Source organism: Labrus bergylta, chromosome 17 (assembly GCF_963930695.1).
Source record: "Labrus bergylta chromosome 17, fLabBer1.1, whole genome shotgun sequence".
Taxonomy (NCBI): domain Eukaryota; kingdom Metazoa; phylum Chordata; class Actinopteri; order Labriformes; family Labridae; genus Labrus; species Labrus bergylta.
The window spans coordinates 17801599-17821394 of NC_089211.1; the positions used below are offsets into that span (position 1 = coordinate 17801599).

Consider the following 19796-nt stretch of genomic DNA (forward strand, 5'->3'; position numbering starts at 1 on the left):
TGATTATTCTTTAAAGGTTATTAATTACACCCGTTTATATTATTTTGTATCAAAAAATGTCTAACCCTGTCAAATATAAAAAAAAGAAACACCAAGAGCATGATCTCAGAACATTCAAAAACATCTCTTTTAATTGGCTAAATAAAAATAATTATTGGCAAATGCTGAGAGGGGATTTATATGCTCTTAAATATGGAAAACATTAGCAGAGCATTTGTAGGTCAGACGTCATGAGGAGTTATTTGATACAAAGCATGATTAGTCAGACTGCTGATCACTCCCAGCTGATATCCCCAAATTTGAGTCAGCAAGTTCAAACAGGCTGCAAACAAAACGTAAACAAAGAGTTAACAAAGAGGCTAAAGGGCTGTTAGCTTCCGAGCTAGTTCTGATGCCAACATGCAGTCTGGTGCGGTTTTGTGTCTTGTCTCTGATTCCACAATATTTCCATGTTAGAAAACAGAGCAGTGCCAATGTTTCAGAGAGCCAGGCCAGATGTTACGTTGCTGTCAACATGGAGGGCTCACGCCAAGGAGCTAACAGCTTGAAGACAAATTGTGTTGAAATCAGAGTAAATGTTGCATACAATCCCCATTTGTTGATTTGATATTTGAAATAACCTTATGAATGAAAAAAATCTTAAATTAGGCGTTCTAGCATCTTTTAAATTATGATTTAATAATATATCAAAACTTAGACAATGTGTGTTTGTGGAGAAATACCTTGTGAGAGTGTGTGTGTGTGTGTGTGTGTGTGTGTGTGCGTCTCTGGTTGCACAAATTTGTCTTCTGGCTTGCTACCCTCAGGTTTCTAAGCCTGGACTGTCCAGCGTAAGTCATGAGGCAGCAGCAGCAGATTTACTGGCGATGGAAGCTGCTGACATTTGTATTAATTGAAAACACAGCTTGAGACATTACATGTGTCCAGTCCAACCGCAGTGAGGCCCGTCTCCCATGGATACCTCTGATAAAGAAGCACAGTGCTGTTTCATGAAGCTCTCCAGCTGGACTTAAGTGGTAAAAGACATCTTTTTAAAACCCTTGAATAAAGGGTGGAGACAATGTCTGACCTCCCAAAGAGGGTAAAGATCACGCAGATGCTAATGTGACACAAAGCAAATCACAACATATCATTGACAGTGTTATTTTCTCACTCCTAGCTGTCTGCATCAGTCTCAGTATACATTATTATGACTCTGGGGTCTACCTAAAAACTCTTTTTTTTATTTATGTGGTCTAAATGTCTGCTCGTGGTATTTAACCAGCTGTAAATCACCTTTTTTTCTATCGCTCACAGAATACTCTCAAGCAGTTACTGCCACCTGTATACAAAGTTTTAACATTATTGTTGAAACTATGTGCCTTATTTTTACCCTGATAGACTTATCGCCCACAAATGTATCTATTAAAGGCAAATTCAGCACTCCAGGGTCTCACCCACAGTGAATGAAACACAGCTACAATGAAAGCCTGTAATTACAAGTGATAATGATAAATCAATATGTCTGCAATACATTCTATGAGATTCAAAACTCTGATTATTTTAAGTTTAGTATCAAAATACCCAATAATCAATCATATGAGGGCATAAGAGAGACTTGAGGCCGTCATCTTGGTGTCCTTGGACAAGACACTTAACCCAAAGTTGCTCCCACTGCTTTGTCAGCAGAGTGTGAATGTGGTGTAAAAGCACTTTGAGTAGTCAGAAGACTAGAAAAGCGCAAGACAGGCTCAAGCCCATCAACCTTTTAAAATGTTTTTAACCTTCTGCTTTTCCAATATAACTGATATAAGCCTCTTAAACCCCGCCATAAATCACAGTTCATCAGTTTACTAAATTTATCTTCAAAGCTATCTCCAGAAAAGCCACAAAAGCCAGGTCACATTCTCCACCACACGTGTCATGTAGCTGGATTGACGGCAGGTTCCTCCTATAACTGCTCGTCATTGTGACACTTGAAAAAAATGAAATCCAAAAAAAGGAACTGTTTGTTTTACATCACTGGAGCGCTTCCAGCAGTTATAATGAGCACTGACTTCTCAAAAGGATGAAGTGGACTCATGCTATGACTCTGAACCAGACACTGTGTTATGCAAACAGCCATGTCCATTAAACACACATGACCTCAGCTCAGAGGCAGGTCTATGTCACTTCATTATGTCTATCAGCAAAAGTTTTCCAGAGGTGCGACACAGTAGGGCAAAGCGATGTGTAGCTAAACGCTTTTGTAGTTTATGATCTGCTCTTAAGGCCGGGATGTTTGGCACACTCATTCTTAAAGTTAAGTGTCAAAAGGAACAGGTATGAAACTTAAAACTTCAAACTCACCCGCAAGCCTTTGGGTCCTCTGGTACCGGCAGGCCCGGCCGCTCCAGGAGGGCCCTGATAAACAAAGGAAAAGAGGGGATGAAGAGAGGGGGGGTAAGGAAAAATGGACAGAAAGATAAAACAAAGGTTTACACTGACAGAGCACAGAGCCCCCTGGTTGTTGACCCCGGGGGGGGCAGCCTGACCTCGAGAACACACTATGGGGTTTGTTGTTAGATCTGTCACTCACACCAATTAAAGGTCCTGCTCTGGAATCCTGTCCTGCTGCACCCCAGAGCCCCATATTTATGTTTGTTTTGGTGGCTCAGTGGCCCCCACCTTCAAGCAAAGCTCAGCTGAGACCTGGCCATGGCAAGGACACAGGGAAGGGGAAACGGAGGGCAGGGGCAGCTTCTAATTGGTTATAGGTGTTGGGCTTTTGACCGACAGGAGGGTAATGAGGGTTCAGCAGGAGGCTGCCAGGTCTCATAATTGTCTGAGAAACATTTGATGTAGGCTCTGGGTTGTAAACACTACATACTACTATCATCTGCAAAGGCGAGAAACATGGGCTTTGTACCTAGAAACAAAGATGTCTTTGTTCTACGTTAGGCTTTTTGGACTACATAGTTTGACTAAGACACAGCCATATATACTACTTTAAGCTACAGACAACACAAAACCTGATAACAATAATTATAGCACTATTAACAACACAGTTATCTGAAAAGAAAAGGAGAACATGAGAGAAAGAGTGGTGACTTACTGGTCTTCCTAGTGGTCCTGTCGGCCCAGTTGCACCTGGTGTTCCTGTGTGACCCTATCAATAAGTACACAAACAGAAACAAATTCAGTAGTTGAATTGATTAAAGAAGCAGTAAAAGTATAGACTCTATACTATAGAGCAAAGTAAAAATCTTATACACAAAGAAAGGTACAATACTGTAACATGATCGAGACATTGTTGTAGCCGAGTGTTGACAAACTAAAGTTTTTTAAAAGGGAATGTATTTGTTGTAAGACACAAACTCAGTCTTAATTCTGTTCTTCTGCAAGCATACAGTTTGAATTTGTTTGAGGCAATAAACTGGATTTCAGCCACACACTTGTATGAACATACATTTGCAGAAACGTGATGTGGAAAAGAGAGTCCAAGGAGATGATTTAACATCTGAAAACATACTGTACTGCTTCTGGCTGCTTTTTCTTTCCCCTGCTGCTCCTTATGTTCTGGCCGGGCCATTTGTGAAGGCATAACTATGTAATGCGACCCATTTTAGTCAGACTACTCAGATCAGCTGAGTGCAATAAAATCTGACCAATATCCAAACCTATAGCACAGTAGGCAGCTCTGATCTCATGCATCCATGGGAATAAATCACAAATGTTGGGAAGTATGAGCCTTTATAGATGTCTCCTAGTCAGCTCCCTTCACTTTGTATGATGCAGTATTTTCCACAGAGTCTGATTCTGTTCTGCAGCTGAGAAAGCGGGACAACAGAGAACTTCCTCACAACTCTGTGAGTGGTTGTGCGTGGTAATGTCCTGAGAGGAATCCAACTGGCTGTTGGCCAGCAGGAAACTTTTCTCTGTTTCAGGAAAAATGATGACTTAATTCTCATCCACTCCGGCCACTCATACAGTATTAAATGGTTCACTTCAGATAAAGACACAAAATGACAGAATGCTCAGTTTGAACACAACAAGATGGTTGTATGATAACCACAGAATAAAGCAAATTAAAGCACCTTTGGGTGCACTGGGGTGTCCTAGGAAAAATATATCTTAAATTCTAAAAAAGCCATCTGTGTCACAGTTTGAACAGAATCAATCTGAAGTATTTGCCGAACACAGCATAGAAAGCGACTACCAGCGACTCTTCACTGACTTGGGGGCTTGGTCATTTTAAGTTTCTCAGATTTGATTTCTTCATTTAATACAGAACACCATGATTTCACGATAGCCCTGGAAGCTGTGTCAGTTTTTAGTGCACTGCTCTGATGAGGTTTTAGTCCTACCTCTAAAACAAGTGTTTCTCTATTGTACTGAATATTTCTCCGAAGTATCGGCCCCCCTAGCCTGGTGATGCCCAAGGGGGCACTGGTGGCCTAGTGGTTAGTTTGCACTCCCTGTGTACAGAGGCTACAGTCCTCAAAGCGGACTGCCCAAGGTTAGAATCTGACCTATGGCTCCTTTCCCACTCTCTCTCCCCGAGAGTCTATCAACTGTCCTGTGTCTCTATTCAAGGCATATTATGTGGTACTGACATAATCCCACTCTTAAGAATATTCCCATGGGAATAACACACACAGTTTAGTTTTTGATGGTTTTTTAAGGTTTCTCGTAATGAAAGCACTCACTAAGAGCTCATTTTGAAGCATTGTCATTGGTAACTCTTACACATGAAATCACTCCACTCTGCCTTCTTCATTGTGTCTTACCGTTGATCCCTTTTCTCCAGATGGTCCGGGAAGGCCCATCTCCCCTCGATCACCCTAAACATACATGAGCACGACGTTTAGTCATAAAAGTCACCTTGTAAAGATGGAACAATAAAGTAAAGAACATTCTACTTTACCTTCTCTCCTGCCAGTCCTGACTCTCCCACAGGTCCAATGAAACCCACCAAGCCCTGAAACAATCAGACTCAGTGTTGGATGGCTGGATGAATAGATTAGGATTTGGAAAAATGGTATGTGCTTTGTGACTGTTTCTTACTCTTTCCCCCATGGCTCCAACATTTCCTGTGATACCAGTCTCTCCCTGCAGAAAAACATGCATTACTTATGGTTTGTTTATGCTGAGAAAAGGCAAAAATGGTATACGCTTACTGATTTTCTTTTTTACCTTAAGTCCCTCTGGCCCAACTTTTCCAGGAAATCCTTTTCGGCCCAGTCTACCCTGAAAGAGGACAAAGCTGTGAATAATAGAAGCCAATTACAGATTTACACTTAGCAGTCGCCGAATCATTGCAATTCATGACAAACTCCCGATGAATATAAGAGATGACATTCTGAAGTATGGGTTAGGAAGTACTGTTGTCGGCAGCTGTTCTAGCTCACTGTACATGCTGTCGAACTATGCATTGGCGTGTGCAGGTATTGCTGACAGTACATTTTGGCCGGCTGTGAAAGCGTTCAATGAGTGTAATGTTCCTCTTGCACAGACAGTAATTCCCGGGGTTAAGAGGGGGTCTGAGTGCTTTTTTTACCAGCAATAATTCCAGGTCACAAATGTCTAAGCCAAACTCCTAAAGACTAGGTGACTCAAAAATTCCAAAGTTTTACTCCGGAAACATTGGCAGCTTTCAGAAGGCTCACGCTGTTTTACTGAAAAACAGTAAAATGAGAATAAAACAGAGCTCTCCAGGATTTGTGACTTCTTATCACCCTATTTAAATGTACATCTGTGACGCACCACATTAACCAACAAAAGAAAAGGAATGCTTAAAGAAAGAGCAGAGTGGACATCTGAGGAGGTGTAAGAGACAGTATGAAGAGGGCAGAGGGCAGTATGAGCAGAGCAGTGAAGCTAAAAGACAGCTGGTTGAGGAAAAGGACATGGTGGAGTAGCAGGAGGACCTGTGGCACCTGGCCAGAGATCAATCACAGCTCCTGAAGGAGTAATACACCACTTCCCTTGGATAGAGGAGAGAGGGGCGGGGTGGGTGACAAGATGGAGGGGAGTTTAAGGGGGCCGGAGTCAAAGAAAGTGCACACTGACTGGGAAGCAGGAAGAAGAAAAAGATAAACCGATGGATTGTTAGCATTGCGGATAAAGAAACATTTTTTTTAAAGGAAAGAAAAAGTAGGGATGACAGCATTTCTATTTTTTTAAGAGTCAATTTTCTCTGTCAGCCAGAGAAAAAGTTAAGAAATAATGTCAACAACCCTTTCATTTCTGCAGTGGTCCATTAACATCTAGCACTTTATGGCAGCAATAAATCTTGCCAACTATAAACAAGGTGACTGCAGTTATCACCCCCTAGTGGCCAAGAATGTGGATTGCATGCAAGCCTTTGTTGCGAGAGGAAAATTGCAAAGAGACAAAACGTAGCACAACATCCATAAGATTTCTACAGCTCCTCTATTGGAAACCGAGAAAAGTCCATAATGATGGCCTACTTTATAACCTTGTTATCAACTCTCACTGCGGGACAACAATCGTTGGGCTGCATGATTAAAATTAAACCGCTAAATTATACTGCTTGCTGTGCTGGTCCTTGGGATGCATAAAGAGTCACACATGATTTAGAGTATGTAATTTGTTGAAAACAGAAGGCTGGCACTGCATTTCAATTGCCTGCTCTGTTTACTCACATCAAGTAACATTCATAGCAGTCCAATTGCAAACTTTCTCCATGCAATGATTGCATTGATCTTCTAACTCAGAACTGTACAGCTGATCATGAGTTGATTCGGCTTCACACTGAATTTAGGTTTCTATAAACTCTGTGATATTTCAATCCATCTCTGTCATTAATTTGTTTACAACAGACATACAAGGGATATGGAAAGAATCCAAAACAATGCACATGACTGATGGTTTGATTGTACTGCATGGGGTACAGTTTAAACAAACATGTAAACTTGCATAATTGCACACACAGACTCAAAGTGTTTCCATGACTAAACACACATGAATGTCTAGTAAACCACATGCTATACTGTGACCCCTTTTATCAGCTCTCTCTCCCTCCTTTCTCCACAGCAGGCAGGGAGCGCTGGGTATTTATCTAATAACTCACCTCAAGCCCTGTTGGTCCTGGTGGTCCGATCGGGCCTTCATTACCCTGGAAACAGATGATATTGATCTTAGCATGAATTATGTTGGGGGGACACAAAGCAGCCCCTTAGCAAAGAGAAGCCCTGCGCAATAAAACATTTAATGCCTTTTGGCGCTTTGGGGTCATTCTGGCAGGGGTAGTGATGGGCAGTCTTACCTCCAAGCCAGGCACCCCTCGTGGTCCCGGTAAACCTCTGACTCCTGGCTTTCCCTGGATGGGTAACAAACAGTCGAATGAATGAATGCTAATGCTCTTTAGCCAGGAGTGGTTTGGCTGTAGCGAAGACAATGTTGGTCTTTTGGTCAGCTGGTCTACCAATTTGGTCCAGACTGAAATATCTCAACAACTGCTGGATGGATTATCTTGGAATTCTGTACAAACGTTCATGAATCACTATGGCTTTGTTGGTTTCCTGAATAAGTGCCATTGTTACATGAAATTATTGATTTGTTCAGATTTTTTTCCAAAAAGAAACCTGCTAAACTAATTACCCTCACACCAGCCTAAGCTCTACTTTGCTTTAAGTGCTAATTAGCAAAGCTCAGCATGCTAACACACTGAAGTAAGATAGTGAACATGGCAGACATTAATTCTGCTAAATAATTGCATGTTAACACTTCCACTGAAATCATGTTAGCATGCAGACTTTAGCATTTAGCTCAAAATACTAAACAACAGAGCTGCTAACTTACATGTCTTTTTCTTTCTCTTGCATTCATAGACGACTCAGCAAAAAGACAGTTTGCTCACCTTTAGTCCTTCAAGGCCGTTCTCTCCCGGTGGTCCCATGTCACCAGGAAAACCCTGTCACGGTCGATTAAACAATAAATTGTCAATTGTCTGTCCAAAATAAAGGCTCACTAAATGATTGTAGCAATGTAAATACTGACCTCAGGGCCTGGAGGTCCAGGTGCACCGTCTGGACCTTTCTCTCCTACCTTTCCCTGTGACAAAGACAACAAACATGAGAAATACCTTAAAGAAATATTGGGATATCTTGGGATATGCGAGTAATATGAGACACCTTTTATACATGTCAGCAGATTTTGTTAACTTCAGATGGACCCAGGCTAAGTTTCCACCCAGGTTCCGGTTTGGGCGCTAAGCTAGGCTAACTAATTAAACTGTTGCTGTAGCAAAATATTGAGCAGATATGGAGTGACTCTTGGAAAGGAAATTCGGATTAAGTATTCGTACTTTACCCACATTTATGCATATTAAGTTATTTCTGTATGCTAGAACCAAAGCTAACCTGCGGTCCTGGTTTTCCTTGGATGCCTGGCAAACCTGGAGCCCCTTGGATACCCTGTCCAACAGAAACACAAGAAATAAAATGTTAGACTGACAGTCAGAGAGCAATCAGAAGCAAAAAAGAACCCTGGTTCCTTTCCTTTTCCTCGAAGGAAACAGACATTAGACATGCATGACTTTGCTCAATATTTCTTTTATCTCTTGGGACCACTCCGTGCTTGGTTGCTAAAAGAGTTTGATTTTGCTTACACATACAGATACATGAGGAGGGTTTACATAAGACTTTCCATAACCAGGACAAAACACATCTGGCTAAGTCATTTTGCAGACACACAGTTCTTCCAAAAAAGGATGTTAAGTCTAAATGTGAACATTTATAATACATGCATGTGTCCTGCAGTGGTGATCTACCTTGTCTCCTTTGTACCCAATCTCCCCTTGTTCTCCAGGAATCCCAATTTCACCCTGACACAGGAAGATGGAGGGTATGGACATAAAGAGATATAAATGGAAAACATTAGGGGGAATGGTAGTTTTCAACTTGAACAATCACATTCAGCTTTTGAACAGACAATACTAATTACAGGTTTGTTGATTACCAACATTCTGTCACAATTGATCTAATTCATTTGATGAGCCAAGTTCTTCATGTGGTGTCAATCTGTTTTATTGAAGGCGTTGATAGCAATCCCACTGATCTGTACACCCACACGTCTTACAGAATACGCCAGTGTTTGAGATAAGTAAATCTAGACAATTAATTATTTTACTCTTTGCCTGAGTCCGATCGGCTTTAGTCTTACTCACGTTCTTGCCACTTATCAGATAAGAAGATTGATACCACGCTCATGTCCGTACATGAATCTGAAGTTGGAGCCAGCAGCTGGTTAGCTTAGCTTAGCTTCAAAACTGAAGTCAAACAGCTTTGCTATCCAAAGGTTAAAAATAACTTACAAATAAACATGCTATATCTGTTTTTGTAATCCTACAAAACCCAAAGAGGTGTTGGACTAACTACTTAACCAGGGACAGTAGCCTTACTTTTCAGTCACCAAGAGTTCACTGCCCCCAGCCAGGAAATAGTCCCACTCAAAAACCCCTTTAACACCCCAAATACTGGCTTTTAGGCTAACTTTTTGTCATCATCCCCTTTTTGCTGTTGGACTGAGCCAAACTAGCGGCTTTCCACTGTGTTTAGGCTTTATGTTAAGCTAAGTTAAGCATTTCTTTGCTTGAATGCCATACTCAACGGACAAATGAGTGGTATCGATTTTCTCATCTAAAGTTCAAGAAGTGATAAGCATATTTGCACAAATAGTCAAATTATTCCTTTAAGTTTATCAACAGACAGTCTCCCTGCTGAAAGATGGGGACGAGTCGTTTTCATTAACATATCACAAAGGGATGTCATGGAAGTAACATAGCAAGGACTCATGAAAACAAGAGAAAACAGTCAAATCTGATGCTTTATATAAGTGAAAGAGTTTCCATAGGCCTAGAAGTGAAAATGAAGGTGGGACCTACTGAAAACATGCTCTCTATGTAAAAGTTGGACAGAGTTGGCTATAGCATGATGCAAAGGAGAACATGAAGGCCTACATCACATGCTGCTTAAAACACAGGTCAATAACAGGAATATTCAGATCACCTTATCACCTTTCAGTCCTGGTTCTCCTGGATTTCCGGGAACCCCCTGCAACAAGCACCAGCAGTTAGGTTAGAAAGGGATCCCCAAAGACAAAGATCACCTACAATTCACCCTCATGGTAATGTTTCCGTGCTGAGGATGTAAATCACTGGCAAAGTCTAATGTGTTATTTCATCCAGCTTTGTCTCCAAACTCTGTTGTTGGCTTTTCCTTTGAGTTGTATAACAATAATAACTGAACTATATGCAGTAACAACAAGACAATACCAGATAAGACAGTTAAGGAAACAGCTTCCATCTGTTTGGGAGAGCTTACCTTCAGTCCATTAGGTCCTGGAAGGCCCATCTCTCCCACAGGTCCCATATCACCCTGTCGCCAAAGGGGGCAAATAAGAAACATATTCATATTCCGTGCATGAATTACAGATAAAAACATGGCCCAGTCCCGTAGCTTTTACTCTACAAACACGCACTAACAATGAGTTCATGTCAGTTCACTTTGGAATAAATGCAAGACTAAGTTTTATTGTCTTGCTTCCAGACAATCCATACGGCCATAAGATTACACACCACACAAAACAATGGAGGATAACAAATGGACAAATTGAAGAGATAAGGAATAGATTGTGCTGTCTGATTCCAAGATTGTATTTCCTTTTACGCCTTAATCAACAAAATTAACAAATAACTACTTGATGGTATGTCAATGGTCCTACTGGGAATACATTCACAATTCATGGCCAAAGAGAGAAAAAAAAAGCAAGATTTGAAATACAAATATGGATGTCATTTAATTCAGAAAGGACAAATACTGTAGAGTGATGGAAGACTAGTTAAGGTAATCGGCCGTCTTTTCAGCCTGTGAGAGGGAACCTGATTGTACTTTGTGTTGATGAAATCATTCCTGACATGTGTCCTCTGCACAGAGAATCATCACAGGCTGAGAGCTGTTATCTTATTTTCATTCTCTGCTGAAAGAACTTCAGGGTGGCCTTGGCTCAGTGTTTTAGAAATTCTCTTTGACTATTGTGGCATCTGCGTGTGTAACAGAGGATGTTATTGAATGCATTAAGCAGAAAAAGTCTGCCACAACAAGTCACTTAATTTGGTATTAAAGGCTGAAAAAGTTTATTTACCTTTAGCTGGGAAAAGTCAATGCAGACTATGAAAGGGAAAAAAGCACTTTGTCCAACATCGTAGTCAACTCATTGACAATAGTACCGATTCTATGGCTCCAGAGCTACATCCCTCTCAAGGGCCAAAAAGACAAACAATTGTCAATTCCAACTGCAAGTTTTCTTCTTACGGGCCAAAATAGTAGGAATTACATAAAGATTTAAAGTAAAATAATGTAACATAATGGTAACTGAATTTAAATGCATGCCACAGGGGGCACCCAGGTTCATTTCCTGGAGAGTGCAATAACCTTTTGTGACCTGTTGTGTATCAAACAAAAGTTGGATGGTGTGTGCAGGGCCAATGCAAAATATTTTTTAGGTTATTTTTCGAGTTGCAGAGCTCTGCTAAGAGATAAGACTGAAACAAAGACATAAAAAACTATCATTGTTTTTGGAAAGCCCCTGATCTCCATCTTCATGCTAACACTTTCCCAACAGTGGCCTGCCTTCACCCTAACTTGAGGTCTACAGTCTCTAGAGAAGGGTGTTTGTATATTTATATCTTTGAAGTGCAGCTTTGTGCTGCTGGTTGTGTACTGTACAGTACACTGTCGGGACAGATGGACCCAGAGCTGTAATCAGAGAGTCCTCCAATTACAGGCCTTCTACCACCACCGGTGGCCTAGAATAGACCGGGAGGAGTGGTGGCGATGAATGAAGATGGGACACGACAAGAGAAACCAGGGAGACATTATAATCAGACAAAATGATGTGGCTGTCGGGCAGGGCAGGCTTGGAGGGCAAGGTGATGGGTGGGCGAGGGGGAAGTTCCTGTTTTAAAAATAGTTAATAAGAGAGAGATTGAAGTGGAAAACAAGACGCTTTGTTTATGTCTGTTTGATTGATCATTGCTGTGTTTGTCATGAGAGGAAGTAGGAGCTACAAACTCCTTCTTTTAGAGGTTAACTGCATTGCCAAAATCTCCCAAACTACAAACTAACATTACACTTTTAAAAAATAATTTCAGGGGCTAAGAACCAACTGAGAATGATTTGTTTCCCACGATATTGGTGGGCAGCGTAGATAATGATAGGAGCTACTAGAGACTGTTTTTCAAATTCAGTAGGCAAATCTATTTCAGTTCAATACAGTCTTTCAAAGCCATGTATTAACAGAACACATGTCTGTGTTTAAACAAAGGCAAGTACACAAAAACATACATAAACCACTACTCACAATAAGTCCAAGAACTCCGTTTGGACCGGGGGCTCCCATCTCACCCTATTCGTAGAGGAGGAGAGAGATTCAGTGAGATGAAGGGAGAGTCAGAAGGAGCAAGTTTCTGGGGTTATTGGCTCTTTTTTAAACAAACATGCTCAGAAGAGTGGCTCAGTGTTCATCACGGCTTATGAGTGGGGGCTGTGTGCACGTATATGTGTGTGTGCATATGTGTAAGTGTGTGTGTGTGAGGTGAAGTTGGAAGTGGATGTTAGCCCATCGTCCCTCTGAGGCTTTTTCCAGTCTGCAGGTTAGCTCTCCCTCCAATAACATGAAAGAAATAGATTGATGGAATTTTTTACAGATATACCCTGGTTCTCAGTGGATGAATCATAATGACTGTGGTAAACTGACTTTTCCTCTAGTGCCACCAGCAGGTGGAAGATTTTAATTGGACTGCGAAATCAATGCAAAACTCAAGACCTTTTCTTAAGCATTAGCTGACTTTGTTGCTACAGTAACAGGGAAACATGCTAACAGGCTAACTAACATTAGATAGTTAAAACCATAAAGGTTGTTTTTAATCCTCTCATTGTAGCATGTTTGGATAAACGTAAGCATGTTAGCATGATCCTTGTGTGCATAATTGCATGCTAATGCTAGCATTTAGCTCAATGAGCAGCTATTATGATTGTATTTAAGATAAAACAAATATTTTATAATTTGTATTACTTTTTTTAATTCCAATAACTCCGAAAGCATTGACATCAAACCTTCACCCTTAAAGACACTTTCTCCCATTACGGTTTTGTAGCATATGACAAAGTTCCTTAGCTTTTGTTTCTGAAATTTACAGACATTAAAGACTCAGCTGGGGGGAATAAATGAAGTATGTAACTTCGATTTCTTAAACCCCCTGTGTAGACTAACAAAATATATCCATACAACATCTGATACGTCTGACTGTATCAGTTATTCACAGGGGGAAAAAAACACCAGGTCTAAGACAGGATTTATGAGGAGTTTGGTTGCCGAAGCAACAAGAACGAAAAGTCACAGATGTGTGAGCAAAGTGTTTCTTTAAACATAAATGTGCTTCATGTTTATTATGTATTTAGAGTTTGTTAAAGAGCAACTTTCTGATGTGTTTATGGTTTTATTCTAGAGCCTCTCACTGGGACTTATGAAGTGTTACATTTGTCAGAAAAACAGTGAATATCCAGAAAATAGCCAAAATGCTACAGTAATAATTTGATGCCTTCCATATGGACCCAGCCATGGGACAAACAAGCAAACAATCTATGCTGACCGTGATTTGGAAGAATTTCTCAACACAACCTCCTATTACATCATTTACTATTCTTGGATATCACCTTCTAATAATAACAATGTATGTGTGTGTTGGTGGCCCGTTTACATGGGCTGCATTCTAAAGCCAGGCCCGCTAACTGATCCCCTGTTAATACTGCAGGTTTTTGAAACCAAGGGCCAAGAAAAATTATCTACAATGGAGGAAGGCATGGGTTGAAATTAAATACAGCAGTAAAACTTGTCCGGACCGAAAAACTCACTTCAAATAAAACAGAGGCGAACTTCTGGACTGTTGGATGATTTATCCAGCGGCTTCTGCCAAAATGTCAGTGCTAAAACACTAGGGGGGAGGGGGGGATGCAAGGGAAACCACTGCTCTCAATTTGTGTGTTTGTGTAAGTGTGATGTCTCTATGTCTTAGTGTCTGAGGACTTGGAATGGTAATGTCTTTAAGTATGCTTTTTGGCTAACTGAGTTTGTGACATACTGGCTCTCCATCTGGTCCAGGTGGTCCTCTCTCCCCAAAGTCGCCTGGAAACCCCTGAAGACAGAGAGAGTAGCTTTAATGTTCTGCTTTGTATAAACAGGAAAGAATCAAGCTGAAACATGGATGAAATTTAAAGAATCATTTCTGCTCTATCAAACCTGTAGTAGCTTATATTTTAAACAGTTTATATGGTAATCTTGTTAGCAACTCTTTGCCAACAAGTTTGCTAACTTACACATTTAGCAGATACGCAGCAATGTTAGCTCTACTTTGAGTCATGTTTCTTGTCACTTGATTATTAAAAGTCCAGTTATTATTCTGATTTTCAGTTGTCTCTGCCAGCTCCTGAAAAAGTATGTTTCAGGTATGTTATGTTCACAAGCTAGGCGCCAACTAGCTGTTTGGCATTGGGCAGCTGGCTTCAAATTCTTTGTTAGTTTCACAGCATAACAACTCTGATCAGATAAATGTTAAAACTGTAACTCTTACCTAAAAAAAAACGAACTTTGGCACTTCAATGTTTAGAATGTTTTAATTATAGAATTAAAGAAACTCATTGTAAGTTTAAAAATGCTTTTCATTGGGTAAGGGTGTGTAAATAATTATGTGTTTTACCTTCAAGTTGACATTTTTGGAGCATGTTTTTACAAATAGTGCTGAGTGTTACACAACCAAGAATTCCACAGCTGTAATTGCACAGCAATTATAACAATTTCCCCGGACAAAATAACCTTACACTCACAGTAATTCTAAATATGTACAAAGTAAGTGCATAATGGGAGCATTATACACAGGACGTCTATCAGATGCAGGGCAGCCAACTGTTCTGTTGACTACATTTTCTAAATACAACATGAAAAACCAGTAGCCAAGTCTGTTCATTTAGTAGAAAAACGGCATGCTAATCTGAGCTATGCTAACTGTAGGTAGAGCTAAACTGAGGAACCACAGCTGCAGACAGCACAGTGCCAACGTGTTTTAAACCCCAACAGTCCAGAAACACTCATAATGGCATGCTTATGCTATTGTGGCCTCAACAAATCATTCAAAGGTGCTAATTACTGTAGATACCTCCAGCTATTTTTTACCATAGCTTAGATGTTTAAGATATAGAGCACATGTTTATTTTAATGGCTGACGTGCCTTAGAAAATAGAAACTGCTGACTAAATGTTATTCTTTGTATTCGGGTTTGCAAGTTTATTTCTTTAAGGACAGAAAGTCTGGGATCATTTTAAATTTAGACTGCATATTCAAACAATAACAATCCTGGTGACAGATGTATGTAAATGTTCACCTTTCCATCAATCAAGGACACATCTAATCGGGTCAATGGTGTCATCCTAGCTGCACTAAATGCTTTGATTGAATTATGTCAGCAAAATCTCTTTTCTGTTTTAAAAGCTATTAGAAAAAATATTTTTGACAGACTGCATTGGACTGCTTCAATGGCACAAAGAAATTGTGCTCACAAGGGGTATCAGAAGTGCAAAAGAAGTCTATGAATCATGGCAGTGACCCAAAAGAGGAATCATACAGCTGAAACCACCGCCACAGAAATGAAGGACAAATGTGGGAAATGTTGCTTGGCGAAGAAAAGCTCTTAAAAAAAGCCTTTGTATTGAATCTTATGAGCCTATAGTGTATCTCTGTTTTTATTTAATGTCAGATAACCATGTTTTTCAGCTTCATGGTCAAACTGTTCCACAGTAGCAGCACAATGCCAAAGAAGTGCAACTGATGAGTCTGATAAAGACAAGACAAACAAGCCTTAAATAGCAACATGCAAAAAATAAAGGTTAAGTAAAAATGCAGAAGTGCTGGCGATGCACTGCGGAAAAAACTTTTTATGCTCTCCACTGTTTTAGATTTAGATATATCATCTGTCTTTTGGTAAAAGGTGGACGTAGTTGTGTGTCTGAGCGTGCGTTTCCTCAACAGAGTACAAGTGCTGTGGTTATGGCCATTAAAGTGTCTGGCCCTGGTTCAGGTGATTCTTCTGTTCTTTCTCCTGCATCAGGGAGGACAAGGATGTTCTCTAAGGGATCATCTTGTAAATGCCTTACTTCCCATTTTCCATGCAGTAGCAGGACAAAGACAATGGTGTGTGCATTTTCCAGTAACATATAAAGGTCAGTTTTTAAATGGCTGTAGCAGCAAGATAAAAATCCCTAGATCAAATTCAAAAATTCAAAATTCTAGGATTTCTCTTTGACTCTCTTTTAAGACAATGCTGTTTAGTGATATACTGTCATTTTTCCTCTTGGCGTTGACAAGCTGTGCTTAAACTGTCCAGTATAAAATGAGAGCGGTAAAGAGCAAGCTGTGATGACAGCAGCTCCATATGAATACTCTTAGCTTTGCATAACCTGTGCCAAAACTGTGAAATGCTCTTTGTTGCCGAAAAACATCAGAAAAACCACATCAGTTCATGAAATTTGAAACTCACTGATGTGACACAAGACCTCACAAATGGAGATTTGGCATCTGCAGTGACCTCCGTCAGATTTGTCTAATTACAGAAAAAGCTAGCGTTCTGAAAACCTCACGCTAAGCAGACGCTTTCTTGCGTGCGTTCATACATCTCGCACTACAACTGCCTTATTTACTGAAAAACCAATAAGCAGCAGCTGCAGAATGATCTCAGCAGTGAGTTTAGAAGTCCTTCGAAACACTCCGTCAAACTGACTTTGAACACTATCTGACACACACAACAGACCCTATGGCTTCCTCCAAATGGCTTGGCTCCATGCTGAGGGGGGGGGGGCAAAAGCTCTTTATTGCAACAAAAGCCTTTTTCTTGTTGCATCCAAGACCCCGACATGCGGCTGGTGGGACTCCACAGTATTTAGGCTGCAGTTAACCCTTCCAACAGCTATGGAAATACTGAGCCGACTCACACAATGACGTACACGCAGTCCTTTTAAATTTTCACATATGTGTAGCTGCTGGAAACTTTGCAAAAAAAAAAAGATGAATATGACCCAAATAGACACACTTAGAAAAGCTTATGACATGCAATGTATCATTGGCTCATTTAAATTAGCGTGTTAGCGTGCAGCATTTAAATCTGTTATCAATAAGAATGTTTGAATCCCTCAATCTCCTTTTACAAGTTCATAAAGCTCTCAAAGGTTCAGCTCCTGAGTACATTTCTGACCTGCTCACAGTCTACAACCCAACCCGGCCCCTCGGGTCATCAGGTGGAAGTCTCCAAGTCCAGAGAGGAGGCCTTTAGTTACTGTGTTCCTTCTCTCTGGAACAAGCTACCTGTTGACCTGAGGTCCATTCATAGCCGTCTCTACTTTTACAGCTTAACTCAAAACCAGATTCTCCAAAGTCCCAAACATATGAAAAGTTACTCTTTGTGTGTGTGTGTGTGTGTGTGTGTGTGTGTGTGTGTGTGTGTGTGTGTGTGTGTGTGTGTGTGTGTGTGTGTATTTGTTCATGTTCATTTGTGTGGTTAATGTATGTGCAGTATGCTTTTTGAGGTTTTTAGTTGATTTTCTTTTATGTTTTTGGTGTTTGATGTTACTATGATGTGTTTTTGATTTGATTGATTTCTCATCTCAATCTTATTCATGACTGTGGAAACAATCGATCATTCTGGTAGTCATTAGTCTTTACCCTCAATGTAAAGCACATTGAGCTTACCTGTAATTAAACGCTATTGCTAATTGCTAACTAGTAGAAACATGGATAAAAGTAAATACATACCACAAAGGCAGATTCAAACCAGGAAGGTACTCCTATTCAAACTGATTTTCACTTTGGAAAGAAATGATCATTGATATTTTTAATATATTATCTGTTTTTATTTTATGTAAAGCTATCATTATTTTATTTTATTTGTCTTGAAAATATGTCAAGTTAGCTTTGCAGAGAAAAAGGGCAACGTTGTACTTTTAAGCAGTAATTACATTTCAGAGCCTGTTCTTTTTCACTTTTTCTTCAGTAAAGAAGTTGAATAACTACTTTTTTTTTTTTTACCACAGTGTGGTCGTTCATTAGAAGATGATACGTTCGCAGACAATGTACAACATTTCCAGCACAATTCATCACACATTATAATGATTTTCTGTAAAGTATGTTGAGACAAAACTTTACCGGCCTACCCATCTTGCCCCTCTTCCCTGGTTCGCCAGGAATGCCCTGAAAGTCAAGACAAGAGAGAGCAGAAGTGGAAAACAAAGCAGAAGGGGGAAAATGGTTCAGGATGCAGAAAAAAAAAGGAGGAAAGACAAAGACAAACATAATTTGAAAACCATATCAAAAACAAACAAAAGCATAACACTGTTCAAGCTTAAAAAAACCTTGTTCTCTCAACAGATGTGAGGAACAGCTGACTGCAGCTTATCCAACTTGTTCCCAGCCTATTATAAGGGATTTAGGCCCTCCATCTCTCAAATGTATTTACATATGGTAAATAAACACCAGTTTCTCCAGGGAGAAGACAGGCAGACACCATTTGTTGTGTGCAGCTAAGGTATATGGCAACTCTCCGGCCGTCTGTGCTGGCTGGAGTGGTCCTGATTACAGCCACTCCTGCCATGACGCAACCCCCTGGAGCATGTCATAAGTAGGCTAATCGCTTCATGTTTTAGAGGCTGTACAGAAGGAGGAGGCCTTGATGAGTTCATGCAGTTCAAAGGCTCCAAGAGGGGGCTTTTATCATATGAGTCATCAACACTCCCACACAGCCTCGTACAGCAGCATCTCGGACAGCTGGGGGCTGTTTCCCGCATTATAACGACAGCCAGACAGCTGAGTGTAATGGCAGGAGAAACAGTGTTGTCATCCAATAGAGCTATTAGCCAGGGTAAAGTTGGTCACTGTGCATTTTTGCAATTATTGACTGTGCATGAGAGAAAATACACATTATGGAAGAACTTACTCTTTCGCCATCAGGCCCAGGAAGGCCAAAAAGCCCCGGGATTCCAATGAAACCCTGCAGGAGAGGAGAGGAGAGGAGAGAAGGCAATAGGAGAAAGAAAAAAGAAGAAAAGTATTGACAATGAGTATTAAGACATCATAAAAGCAGCAGGTAGAAAAGCATCTCCCATCAGCTTTAGGGCTGAATTTGAGGGGTCGATGGTGGATAGGGTGTGCTTCCATGAAGAACCAAGCCATGAGGCAAGTGTATATGCCCATGGACTGCATGGTGCTGGCTTCCACGATGTAGTCCAAGGGCACATACCCTCACGCCAGGGATCTCTGCAGATAGCCAGGACATCAGACTGAGTGGCGGGTGCACGGTGAGACACACACAGAGAAACACAAAACAAGCACAAACACAACAGTTGAGGCAGTTCAGATGCTAGGGAACGATTTGTGCACAATGTGGAATATGCTGCAAAGCAAAGTGCAGAATATTTGGAAAGGTGGCTCAGTAAGTGAGAGAGTGAGGGGACGAGAATGCCTCCTTAAGACAGCAGGGCCTCATATGGAGCTTAAACAGGAAATTCCAGCCGGTGGGGGCGGGGGGGACGCTTCAGAGCTGCTGAGGGGAGCTGATAAAGAACCTTTAATGGAACGCAACATAAAAATCACTGTTTGTGTTGCTGAGCATGTGTTGCTTTGTTTGTGTACCTAGAGGGTGTGTGTTTGCATGCGCAGGCTTATCAACGGCCAGTCTTTCAATAAGTGTCTGTGTACGGTAATACAATGTTTAC

General features: G+C 40.7%; 1 protein-coding gene across 1 annotated transcript in view; it reads right to left on the reverse strand.

The window, feature by feature from the left end:
• The window catches only part of col27a1a (collagen, type XXVII, alpha 1a), a 67094-nt gene that overhangs the window by 13442 nt on the left and 33856 nt on the right, over positions 1–19796 (reverse strand). The window contains exons 11-28 of the mRNA XM_020634653.3: positions 19019–19072; positions 18232–18276; positions 14126–14179; positions 12346–12390; positions 10308–10361; positions 9993–10037; positions 8756–8809; positions 8346–8399; positions 7984–8037; positions 7844–7897; positions 7250–7303; positions 7055–7099; positions 5155–5208; positions 5026–5070; positions 4886–4939; positions 4749–4802; positions 3074–3127; positions 2329–2382 (exon numbers count right to left, since the gene is read on the reverse strand). Of these exons, the coding sequence (XP_020490309.2) occupies positions 2329–2382; positions 3074–3127; positions 4749–4802; positions 4886–4939; positions 5026–5070; positions 5155–5208; positions 7055–7099; positions 7250–7303; positions 7844–7897; positions 7984–8037; positions 8346–8399; positions 8756–8809; positions 9993–10037; positions 10308–10361; positions 12346–12390; positions 14126–14179; positions 18232–18276; positions 19019–19072 (927 nt within the window). The remainder of the gene's footprint in view (positions 1–2328; positions 2383–3073; positions 3128–4748; positions 4803–4885; positions 4940–5025; positions 5071–5154; positions 5209–7054; positions 7100–7249; positions 7304–7843; positions 7898–7983; positions 8038–8345; positions 8400–8755; positions 8810–9992; positions 10038–10307; positions 10362–12345; positions 12391–14125; positions 14180–18231; positions 18277–19018; positions 19073–19796) is intronic.